Source organism: Glossina fuscipes, unplaced genomic scaffold, assembly GCF_014805625.2.
Source record: "Glossina fuscipes isolate IAEA_lab_2018 unplaced genomic scaffold, Yale_Gfus_2 0, whole genome shotgun sequence".
Taxonomy (NCBI): Eukaryota; Metazoa; Arthropoda; class Insecta; order Diptera; family Glossinidae; genus Glossina; species Glossina fuscipes.
In genome coordinates, this window is record NW_023998414.1 from 6298721 (window position 1) to 6311623 (window position 12903).

At 36.3% G+C, this 12903-nt stretch overlaps 1 protein-coding gene across 1 annotated transcript in view; it reads right to left on the bottom strand.

Moving 5' to 3' along the window:
* Window positions 1-2725: 2725 nt before the first annotated feature.
* LOC119645191 (clathrin heavy chain) overlaps window positions 2726-12903 on the bottom strand; it is an 18807-nt gene continuing 8629 nt past the window's right edge. The window contains exons 3-8 of the mRNA XM_038045185.1: window positions 8859-9066; window positions 8421-8756; window positions 3835-7800; window positions 3599-3765; window positions 3172-3258; window positions 2726-3108 (exon numbers count right to left, since the gene is read on the bottom strand). Coding sequence (XP_037901113.1) covers window positions 2848-3108; window positions 3172-3258; window positions 3599-3765; window positions 3835-7800; window positions 8421-8756; window positions 8859-9066 — 5025 coding nt within the window. The 3' untranslated portion in view covers window positions 2726-2847. The remainder of the gene's footprint in view (window positions 3109-3171; window positions 3259-3598; window positions 3766-3834; window positions 7801-8420; window positions 8757-8858; window positions 9067-12903) is intronic.

A 12903-nucleotide genomic window follows, 5' to 3' on the forward strand; every position in this document is an offset into this window, starting at 1 on the left:
GGAAAACATAAATTATTAGAAAAAATATTTTAAAACTTTTAGTTTTTAAACTTTCATTTGTCAAAATCAAGGCAAATTATAATTTAATTTTTTTTTTTTATTATTATACCCTGCGCCACTGGGACGGACTATAAGGAGGGTATATTAAAATTGTGCGGATGTATGAAACATCGAAAAGGCCTGGAATCAGACCCACCTTTTTTTAAATCCGCATGTCCGGCCTTGTCGTGTACTTTTGTTCAACCTAAACAAACGGTCTTGAATAAGGTTCGGATAGGAGCACTTTTTCGACCACTTCCCAGTTTAATGACCACTCAAAAAAAGAGACATTTAATAACGATATTGACTGTAGTGTGGGATATTTACCAACGGGCCGTATCCCACTATATTGTCTTCAATTTATATTTTTTTTGTGAAAATTCCAATAGCTAGCAGACCGACAATAAAAATTGCTTTTAAGTCGGTCAAAACTTTTGAAAGCTTTTAATATTACCTAAAGGTTTTTTTTAAAGAAGTTCTAATAAAGTGAGTAAATGTACGCGACGTGCATGAAAAAATAGATGACTTTTTAAACTTCGTAGACTACGTGCATTCGATTTTCGAATTTTTTATTTTTTTTGTTATGTTGATACACATATGTTGACATTATCAGCCATTGTGCATTTTTAATTCGTTTCTGGCAGATAATAGACGTGTTGGCTTTTGGATTTTATTTTTATCGCTATCGAGGAAAACGGATCAAAGGCCGTGTATTAAGTTTTTTGCGAAAAGTAAAATTAAGAGCTCCATCTTACTTAAAATGTTAGCTGTAGCATTTGATGAGTCTACTTTAAGCAAAAAAAAAAAAAAAAAGGTTTGCAAGTGGTACCAGCTCTGCACACAAGGCCGAGAAAATGTTAATGACGATGAAAGCATTGAAGGAGTTAAAAGAGCTGTTACGGTAAATGGTCGTGCGGTCAGTAAGGAAGGAATAGTACCTTGCAGTTATGCGCTGTTTGCAAGAAGCAATGCGAAAGAAATGCCCGGAATGGCGTAATAAACACTCACGATAACACCACGCCGGCCCTTACGCCATTACTTGTTTGCAATTTTTTAGCCAAAAACCAGATCGTAAACGTACCTCAGCCATCGTATTCACCGGACTTGGCCACCTTGTGACTTTTTCCTGCTGCCAAAATTGAAAAGACGCATGGAAGAACGGAATTGTGCCATGATTAAGGACACAAAGACTGCATCGCTGGAAGAGGTCAAGGCGATACCAAAAAGCGCCTATCACCAATGCTTCGAGGATTGAAAAAATAACGCCGGCCCAAGTGTTTTATATCTAAGGGAGATTACTTTAAAGGCAATAAAATAGATATTGATGAATAAATATTTTTCGTTAAGAATGAAGTCACTATTTTTTTTTTAACACGCCACCTATATGTACATCGAGACACTGCGCTTATTTAAACAGCAGGTCACAATATCACAATCGGCCGTCGGATTGACGCAAACCCAATATGAAGACCACATTTATAGAGAATTATACTCAATAGGTAAAGGGGGAGATTGCCAAGAAAGAGAAGCGGTCAGAAGATGTCAGTTAACAGATACTTTTCAAAATAACATTTTGTTATTCATAAAATAATTTCAGGTTTCATCTGAACGTACGACATAGATTGGCGGACACGAGATCAAATCAAATCGATCTCATTATGACTAATGTGACCTCTATACTCAATAATGAGGTCTCCCCGCTAAGCTTATTTTTGTGTTTTACAAGTCCAATAGGTAAAGTTTTGTGCTTCAAAGGAAATAAACGGTTATAGAAGATAATTTCATCATTAATGTTTCGGGGACGCATGTATGCACGTATGTATGTACGTAAGCCCGCTAGCAAGGTTATTATTATTATTAACATTGAAAACATTGAAATGTTAAATAAAAAGTAAAATGAAGTAAAATGGAAATGAAAGTGAGTTTAAGTATTATATACAAGAATCCTTTAAATGACTAATTAATAGTGTGTTGTTGATGATTCTGTTGGACCGAGTGCCCAACGGGTGGAGCCCAACGGGTAAGTGTTAATGGTGAAAAAGAAGAGAAAAAATAAATATAAATTAATTTATAAATATAAAAGAAAAATTACGCTATATTTACGGCTCTACACAAAGACCTGTATATCTGAACCCAAACATAGAAAATTTCATGGCCACAATTGTGTTAAAAACAACAGACGTCCACGCCGTCACAAAAAAACCTCAGTTGTGGCTTTTAGTTGTTGTTGTTGTTGTTGTTGCTGTTATTTTTGTTGAGTTGGATGTTATTAAAAACGTTGTTTTTTTTTTCATTACAGTTTAATATTATTAATATATATATATTTGCATATGTATGCGTATGTGTGTGTGTGTGTGTATGTGTGTGTGTGTGTGTGTGTAAAGAATTCATAATATTAGTTAAATTAATTAATTGTTTAAAGATAGAAAATACATACGAAATAAACAAAAAAAAAATGACATGATCATTTATCTTTAGAAAAAAAAAAAAAAAAGAAATAGAAGAAAACAATAAAGAAAGAAAAACATATATGAAAAGAATTATTCCCGCGATTCTTCTTCGATACTGCTGCGCGTAAATAATTACTTCTAATGAACAATTTAAATAAATAAGAATCGTTTTTCGTGTTCAATTTAAAAAAAAAATTCAAACATTAAACAGAAAAAATTTAAATAATTGTGGAAATTGTATTAGTTGTAGTTGTTGTTGTTGTTGTTGTTGCTATTGTTGATTTTTGTTGTTGAAATTCTTATTATCATTATCTTAGAAGTAGTAGAGTAGTTGTAAAGAAACAGTTTTGAACGAAGCCTACATAGTGCCGTAACCAGGATAGGCGGCGGTTATATTTGGCGCATAAACGGGTGTTGCGGAAGCTGCTGCAGCAGCAGCGGCTGCAGCCGCATAATTTTGAGCATACTGTGGCGGTATACCCATGGCAGGCCCCGCTGTTATCATAAGCTGTGGTTCCATGGTTATAATATTCTTATGTTCGACCGTTTCATCTTCTTTCTCCCGTCTGGCTTCATTCTGTTCAAGTTTATCCACTTTGCTGGTGTATTCGCGTATAACCTGCAAATTCATATAAAATATTCAGCAAATGAATGAATGAATGAAATAATCACATTAACCTACTTGTATCATATAAGGCATGGCAAAGTCCATAATATTGTGTTTCCAAGCCAATTCCAATATAACATCAGGTCGCAACAAATCGTAGCACTGAAATGGAAAATTAGAAATATAAATGAAATTATCTCTCGCAATCAAATTCACCCCCCGATTTATATATTCATATATAATGGCTGCAAAGATCGAATTGTAGTACGTCACGTACGTACGTATCACGATTTCTTCGTGAAGAAATCTTTGCCTCACTTTCTCGTTTTAAGAATGCATTTAATATTCGACCGAGTTACAGTTTTTATTATGCTGCTCTTAAATTGAGTATGAAGACTTACAAATTTTAAAATAATAGATAGCTTCATCATTAAAGGTGCGAGAATTTGCCTTCGCTTATTTTCCACTATCCCAAAAATATATTGTTTTTCCTTTTACTTACCTGAAATAAACAAGCGGCAAAGCAATCGTAGGCATTACGCTCCAAAAACCATGCCAACAACTCTTCGGCAATCTCTTGTTTACCAGATTCGGCGGCATATTCCATTGCATCTTTATATAAGCGATCTTTTTTGCATAGCTCCACACTTTGCTTCCAACGATTGTTGCCTAGCGAATCAATTAACAAAATGAAAGCTATTAGCACTGCTCTCGCTCTGCTTTCGTTTATCGACTTACCTTTATACAAATAGGCAGCAATCCGCCGAAATTCAGTTAATTCATGTTTCTCCAATTTCTGTGCCAAGGCAATAGTATCGAAATTATCAAAGCCATCTATAGAATTGCGTAATCCTTGATAATCTTCTTCTTCAATTAACAAACCATTCAGAGCTTCATTAATGGCTTTATTATTCAGTGATTGCACGGATCGTAAATATGGTTTAACTAATGCCAAATGACCTGTTTTTGCAAAGAAGCCGACAGCTCGAGTGTGATCCATGCGCGGTGCTAGTACTAATAAGATATCGTTGAGCAACAAGGGCTTATAATCTAAATAGAATTGTATCGCTTTGTAGTAGAGTTCAATGTTGGCGACCTTTGTGATAATATCTTTGAAGTGACCCTCACGCCAGGCTTCGGTGGGATGAGCCATCATAGCCAGTACAGCGTTATCGTACTCCTCGTACTTATCATAAAGGAACACCAACTCTGACCAGAGATGAGCTGATTCGGCAGCTCGCAACACCTTCGGTATATTGACACGGGACCAAAACAGCTCAAGGTGCTCCCGCATTTTAGAAGGCTTGAATTTCGAATAAAGAATGGCCAGTTCAGTAAACATGCCCATGTGAGCGCGTTCCAAGCCTAAAGCGGATTCTAGTAAAGCAATGAGCTCTTCAAAATAGCCGCGATCCTGATAATAGTTGATCAGATCTTCCAATTCATCGGCATGCACCACAATGTGTAAACCGCACATCTGAGCCAAACGAAATTCCTCGGCATCGACACAGGCAAAACACACCTCCTTCCAAGTGCGAGTCGAATTAGCTTTCCGAGCCGAATCTACAGCACCTTGGAATTCTTTCAAATACACCAACGTAATGGCCAAACGGGCAAAGTTGCTAACATTATTGTATAACAATTTAGCGGCATCGTACATGCCATCGTTGAAGCAACGATCTCCAATTTTTTGTATGTCTGCATGATTAGGACCAGAAATAAATTCTTCGAGATCAGCTAAACGACCAGTCCGAGCATAGGCATAAATTAATTCACTTTCAATATAAGACTCACGAGCCTTCTTGCGAGCCATTTGTAGATAACGCACTAAATCCTCCCAAGAATCGGCTTGGGAAGCAACACTGACCACATCCATATAGGCGCTGGGATCGTCGGCCTTAATATACGAATCGATGGCCTCTTTAACCAAACCCTTTTCCAATTGTGCTTTAGCCAATTGCGACCAAACGGCCGGCTCATTGCAACGCTCGGCAAATTCATAAGCCCGCTCCAAATTATTGACTTGTTCGATAAGCACTTGTATGGCTGAAGTGTTGACGTCAAATTTCTTAAAAATTGCAAAAGCCTCTTCATATAATTGGTTCGAAATGGCTATATTTGCTATGTCAGGGGCATCATAATTGTCCAGACGATTGATATAATCCATTACCCTTGTGCGATCAGCTTTAATGGCTGTCAATATCAAAAGATTTTGCAAATTACGATGATCCGAAAAGACTGATGAATCTAAAATGATTTTCTCCAACAACTCAATAAGCTCGTTGGGTAAATCAGCAGTCATAAAGGCCTTAACCGTTACTGAGATATCATCGGGATCTTGGGTCTCTGATAGGGCGGTTTGTACCACTTGATCAATGAGTTGACGTTTGTAAGGATTAGCTTCAGAGAGAACTTCAGCCCATAATTCGGGATCACGTCTTCTTACCAGGTAACGAGCTTCACTTTTAAACAATGAATTTTCATTGCAAACGGCTATTAGCTCACGATCGCACTGACCTCTTTCATAAGCCACACAAGCCAAATGTGGATCACGTTTCTCACAATAACGACCTACAACACGACTATCGTAATATTGGTTCTCTTTAAGGAAACGTTCTGGATTGTTATTCGAGTCAATGTAAATTTTCGCCAGAGCGTTATGAGTGGCTGGCTCAATACAGCCCTCATGGACACGTGATTCCAACCATGGTAGCAAGAGCTTTAAACGATTCCGTTTTTCCACTTCCTCAACCAGCTCATCCGTTGAAAATTGTCCCTTCACCACTAAAATCAAGTTCTTAATAATATCCTCCGAGCAATCGACATCCAGTAAACCACCCACAACCACCGGTAAACGTGAGGGATTAACTTTTTGTACATAAATCTCAATATATTTTTGCAAATTGTTACGATACAAATATAAGACTAAATCATGGACAAAATCGAATCTATCGCAGACAATAATCAAGGGCAATTGATCAGTTAATTTGGCTTCCTTTAGAAAATTTTTAACTCTCTCCGGGTTGTAGCAATTTGATTCGCGACATATGCGCTCTACTTCTTTGATTTGGCTGCTTTTACATGCTGCCTGGATATACTTGAAGTGAACTTCAGGATCCTGCGAATAGTTGACAATAGAACCTAAGAAGTAGAATAGACCTTCGTATGACTTAAAACTCTCGAAGAGATCGATCAAGGCTTTGGTAGTTAATTGTTCGTGATATTTGGTAGCGATTTGTACACAAATTTGTAAATTCTGACGTATATTTGCCGTAAGCATTGCCTTCAAGCATTCTAGAGAATCCTCGACTGATAAAGTACCAAAGAATCCCACCAGCCAATCGGCATTCAGGAGATGAGTATGTACCACGGCCCGCTTGATATCATACAAATCAGTATAGTGTTCGAGAGCACGTTGAAGTAAGCCAGCCTTCTCACATAATTGGGCGATGTGAGCGCGATCGTAATGAGTAAACATAGCGTTACCTAATATAGCATCAGCAACTTGGGGAGCTGAAATTAGATTCATTTCGAGTAAACGAGTTTGCAGAGCTCCTTCGTTCGGGCGATTGTGCTTTAGGGCGTCTAGAAGGAATGCAGTGCACTGCTGGACCATGGAATGTTCCATGAAAATATCAACGATTTGATTAATATCCGCTAATGGTTCTTCTTCAGCCACTAGCATTGAAGCAAAACTGGCTCCCTGTTCAGGATTAGTACGCATTACCGATCTTAACAAAAATATGTAATCTGGTGTATAGTTGACTTTTTTAGCGTATAATACAATTTTCTGAAACTGCCCAGTCTCCGCAAAGCATTGAATAACCTTATTCGGTACGTTGGCTCTCAAATAAATTGACAAGGCCAATGTAAGATCGGATGTTTTTACCAGATCTCCCAATTCTTCGCTACATTCCAATTTCTCTTCTTTTAACCATTTCTCGCATAACTGCTTCTTACCTTGCAATAACACCGGTCGACACAATTCCAAACTTTCGAATTTATTCAATTTACCCTGATCTAAGAGTATGCCAAAGTATTGTAACAATGGCGGTGTCGAAGATCCCGCAGGTGTCTGCACTTGTTGAAAACGTTGAATAGTTTGTGGAGTACGCAAAATGCCCTTAGGCGCCAACGCGGCCACTTTCGCAGCTTCAGCATATTGACCGGCCATGAACAATTTGTTGAATTTGCGCACAAACAATTCTTCCGCACCAGATAAATTATTACGTACTGCCATACGTAAAGCCAAATCGGGATTTTGTAGAACGGTATTAATATATGGAATAATTTGTTCCTCATCTACTGTTACCGATAGCACTTGACCTTTTCTATTTACCCCAATTATGCCGCCGCTAGATTCATGGGGAGCGGTCACGAAAATCGTATCGGCTGATATGCGATTCATATAAATGCAAGTGCCCGTTTCCATATCGTATAGATGAATGTAACCATATTTGGTGATTAAATAAATTGTGTCATATTTGGAGGAAACTTGCATAGCAACCGGGAAATCGCTTTGAGCTTCTGGCGGAAAGAAAACGTCTACGGATTTCTTTACAAACGGTATATTACCGGTCGGTGATGTTCCCACTTCGATAATATGCAATTTACCGCCGGTAGCAGTGCGTACAGCAAAACAAAAAAGCGTCGACGGTTCTTTGTTACCCTCCATTTTGAACGAAGCAAAGGCAGCGGCGTGACCTAAAAGGTAACAAATGTATGAATTTATGAAGAAAACTATAGAAATATAGAAATCGAAATGGGCGTTATAGAAGTGCCTGCATCTAAGATGCTGCAGGTTATCGAACAATTTCCAATAAATTTCGTATCGAAAGCATTAATTAATGTTATTAGAATATACGGACCAAAACATGATGATGATGCGTCATGGCACGGGAAAATGGAATAATTAGATTTGATATATAATTTTTTTATATTTTTAGGAGAGCCGATAGCCTGTGTTGCTAGTGCTTAATGTCTTTTTTTAGTCTATTCATTCATTTCATTAGTCTAAAATTAAAATAATAATAATATATTTTTAGGACATTTTAATCTATATTTTAATCTTCTAATCGTTTCTTCTCCTTTGCTATGCACAATTATTAAAAGCAAGTGTGATTTGTTTCCTGGCATTAGAATTCAGGAAAGTTTCCGACTAATGAAATAGATAAACTGATCGCGTCTAAACTCAACCATAATTTCACTTTCCTATTATAGATCCGTTTTAACAGATCTGCAGTGCAGTAGTCGTAGCTTTAATTTCACTTTAATGTCGAAAAATATATATATAGGAAACCCGAAGTATACATTCGTTTACTTACCTTCAATAGCTTGCGATACTTTACGTTCTACCGAATACAATTGCATAGCGCCGGCCACACGATTCGGTAAAGCTGAAATGCCAACCAACAGTAACCATTGTTGATTCGGATTGCAGCGGTAATTAATAATTTGGCAACCATTCAATGATGAGTGTCTATCGAACATTTTCACCGGCGTTGAATCACCTTCCATTGACCAATGATATACTGAAGTTTCTGTCACTAAAGCCAACGTGTTCAGGGATATCCATTTCCAAAAGACAACGTCCTCGCTCATCGTATGAGCTTTCATTTTCGATTTCATTTCAATATTGAAAATTTGCAAAGTTTTTTGAGCTAAAATAAGAATTTATAAGAACAAAAAAGTGAAACTACGATTAGATAAAAGTGATAACAGATATATAGGTATAGATATATATATATATATGGAATACCGACCTTTGAGAGCAATAACTTTGCTAGCTGGATTCATTATAGCCGAATCGGCAGATATTGGGCGTCTCGTCGGATTGCTGGTATCATTCATATCAATAATAACTACCTGGGCGGTATCATTGACCTTCTCGCGCACACAAATGAATTTATCAGACTCCATGGTAAGAGTGCTGAACGATATTGAATTAATGTTAATACCGACATTTGTGAGCTGTTGAAGACAAAAGAGAAGAAGATCGATTCAAAAATAAAAATAAAAAAAAAAAAACAATTAAAACTTATATTAAACATTTAAAATTTTCAAACAATGATATCGCGAATAAAAAGGAAATGAAAACGCAAAATCTGTAAACGCCCTAAACTCAGCAACACTTTCAACTAAGTCAATCAATCGAGACCGTATTATTCAGTCCAAGCTTTTAAATTGATTATTGATATGGAACATTAACTATTGATAACAAGTAAGACAATATAATTCGGTCGTGACCGAATCTTTTATACCCATCATCGGGTTATCCTAAAAAGGACAAAAAAAGTAAAAGAACACATTTTTCCCCCTCTATAATATGGAGTCGGGCACGATTAATTTTTCCTATTTTCAAAATAAAAGTTTGTGTCGCATAGGCGTGTGGATCTTGTAGGCGTGTCGTTTAAATAGCTTAGATCAGATACTATAAATAGTTGCACAGATGGACAGACGGACATGTTTAAGTGTATCCCAAATATGAAACTAACTAAGAGGTAGAAGAGGAATACTTTAGGGGGTTTTCAAAGTTTATTTTTGCGCATTACAAAGTTATTGAAAAAAAAAAAAACCAATTTTTATACATTACAATAATGCGTAGACCTGATCAATTTTTTCCAATTTTCTGCAGGAAACCCATACAAAATGCTTTGAAATTTTTATATAATTTATGAGTAATGAACAAAAAAACAGTTTTGTATTCCTTTTGAAAAGCAGAGATGTTCCTTCTTTACATAGTACTGTAGACCTGTCCTCTGAACGATCTGGCCCATTTTCAATACCAAAACTAATAAGTGCAACAACTTTACGTTACACAGATAGACAGATACGGCTTAATCGATTCAAAATTTCTGATACTGATCAAGAATATATATATACTTTGTGGGGTTGCTGAAGCTTCCTTTTGGGCGTTGTAAACGTTTTGACAAAATGAATATACCGCTCCTCCTCAGGTGATGGTAGAAACCATTCTGCATGTTGTGGCCAGTTACATTTAAGTTCGGATTCCAATCTTCATGGATGGCAAGGCAACATATGAGCAAATAATATAATACGTCACTCAATAAGTTGGCAGAATGACATATAAATATCGCCGCTATTGACGAAATCGTGTTGTTTTTAGATAGTACCAACTTTTAAACTAATTAGTTGATTAGCTACAGTTGTTTTACTAATCCCACTTTCTTGGTTGCCTTAGAAAGATTTCGCCGATTTGACTCTGCAATATAGTGATGTGTGTCCACTGTTCACCTATTGTCACATATCGAATGAAAAACGGTTGTTTTATTTCGCCCAAAACAATCGCCAAACTTTGCTTAAAATTATCACAAAGTTGTTCCCTTCGGAAAGGCCTTTCTCAAGGACAAATTTTCATCGTGCAAAATTATCGATGGGGCTTGCCTTTTGATATCTTTTGCTTAAAATCAGCAAGCCATTGACAAATTATTTTTGTTTTCGACGCAAAAGACATATCGTATCGTTTTTTAAGCAAACAAAGAATTAGAAAGATGACAATATGTAATGGCGATCGTAGGTCATCAAAAACCACCCGATAATCGGTAGACTAATGCTGTCTGAATGTCATGCAATTTTGACACGTATCGCTTGAAGATTAATACACGAACGAAAAATCTCATAAATGCCTGTCAGCAATGACGTTGCATATGTATTAGACCGGAGACTTATTGAATGATGCGTTATAATCTCGCAAATTTTAAAAAGTTGCACCTGGCGAACATAACTGAATTGATTGACAAAAAATGCAGGCTGTTGAAGGGGAGAGCGGCTCGTATGCATGCTCTTGCTACAAACGAAATAATATTTTCTCCACGCTCTCATGGTAGATATATGCTCATCTACATGTTTCAAAAAGAATCCCCAAAATAGAATGAGCTTCAATGTCCGACAGTTCAAGGTTAACTATAATAATCAAAATATTGTCGCAAAAATAAAAGGATAACGGGAAAATTAATAATTACAACAATTAATAATGTAAAATATTTGAATTAGAAACTGTTGCGTATACAAAGAAACACACACTCTTGTCTATCAGATATATCGTACTATTAGACATTCAGAAGCGACCAAAAGCTTTTTATTCTTATACTCATCACCGAAGAATGAGAGGTACAATCATTTCGTCAAAACGTTTGTAACGCCCAGAAGAAAGCTGCTTCAGCAGCATCACATTCTAAATCGATTTAAAATTGCTTGTCTGTCCGTCTATGTAATAACTATTGTAAACATTCTCCTGATCGCAAAAATTACGCAAACTATCGACTTCAAATTTAGCAGAAACAAGTGGAAATTCTTTCCCGCAGATTGGTATTAAAAATGGACCAAATCGTTTGGAGGACACACTCACAGCACCACGTAAACTGAGAATACCTGTATTTTTCAAATGGAATGAAAATCTGGCTTTTTGCTCACTAACTCATCAACTATAGCAAATAAATGTGCACAAATTTGAACAAAAATGGAAAAAAATGGACCAGACCTACCTAATATTATAGTGTATCAAAATTTACTTGTTTTTTCAATACCTTTATAGCGCGCCCAAACAAGCTTCAAAAACCCCAATATGGTATACAAATTCTTAGCCAGTTTCAATTCTTCAATGCACCTAAACATGTCCGCCAGTTCTTCTGTTCATCTGTCTGTTTGCGCAACTTTGTAATATTCGTTGTAAACATTTTCCCGTTAGCGAAAATGAATATATCGCCTAAAAATTTGCAAAAGAATTTGGAATTGACCTAAACGTTTCAAAGGACACGCCTACAACGTCCACATGCCTCTACGACAAAAACTTTTATTGTGAAAATAGAAGAAATTTACTGCACCCGCTCCATATTATAAAGCATGATTAAGAATTTGTTTCGTTTACTTCTTTTGTGTTTTTTTGTTGTTAACGGTGATGGGTGTAAAAGATTCGGTCTCAAACGAATTTAATTTTCTTACTTATCTCTTTCCTTTTCGTAGTATTCTTTTCTACACTATCTTCAAAAAGTATACTTATTAGAATAAATTTTAATACAATAAACGATAATAAGAAAATGTAAACTGGGGCTGCTTTTCCCCACCTCTTCTCTTTAAATGTCAGCAAAATTGATTTCTGCATTTTTGACATTATTATCTTAATTTCCCGATATTTTTTAATTGTTTTCCAAAAAAAGAAAAAAAAAGGTCTGTTCAATACAGAAGGACAAATCGCTATAAAGCCAAGCGTTTCTGCTGAACGACAAACCGAAAAAAAGGGAAGAATTTAGTTCGGCAAAGGAAGAAATCAATATAAAACAAGTAGGAAAGTTATATTCGATGGGGGCCGAGTCTCGTATATCCATCACTATGCTTTTCGCATTCTACTCTCCTAGTCCTCTTATTAGATACCCATACCCGCTGGTATTATTAAGAAAAAATTAATCGCGGTATCGACCATATTTATTTGAAAATTAAGCCATTTTCAGGTATATAACATATCTTCATTTGAGGAGAGCTCAATATAGCTTTAAACATTCGGTCTTGTTTGCCCTGCGCTAAATAAGCATTAAACCTCAAAAAATTGAAAAAAAAAATTAAATCTAATTACTCGTAACTTTATGTGGATATGGCCGATCGGTTCCACTTTTGAACTTAGAGAGTAAAGCAAATGTGAACAGTTTCAGCCTTCTAACTTTAATAATTTCCGAAAAAACTGAGTTGCCCTCAGTTTACGCTCCACTGAGTGCTTCCGGTCTGACCAATTTGATTCATTTTCAATACCCACCTACGTGCAGAAACTTCCAATGTTTTTACCAAATTTGATAT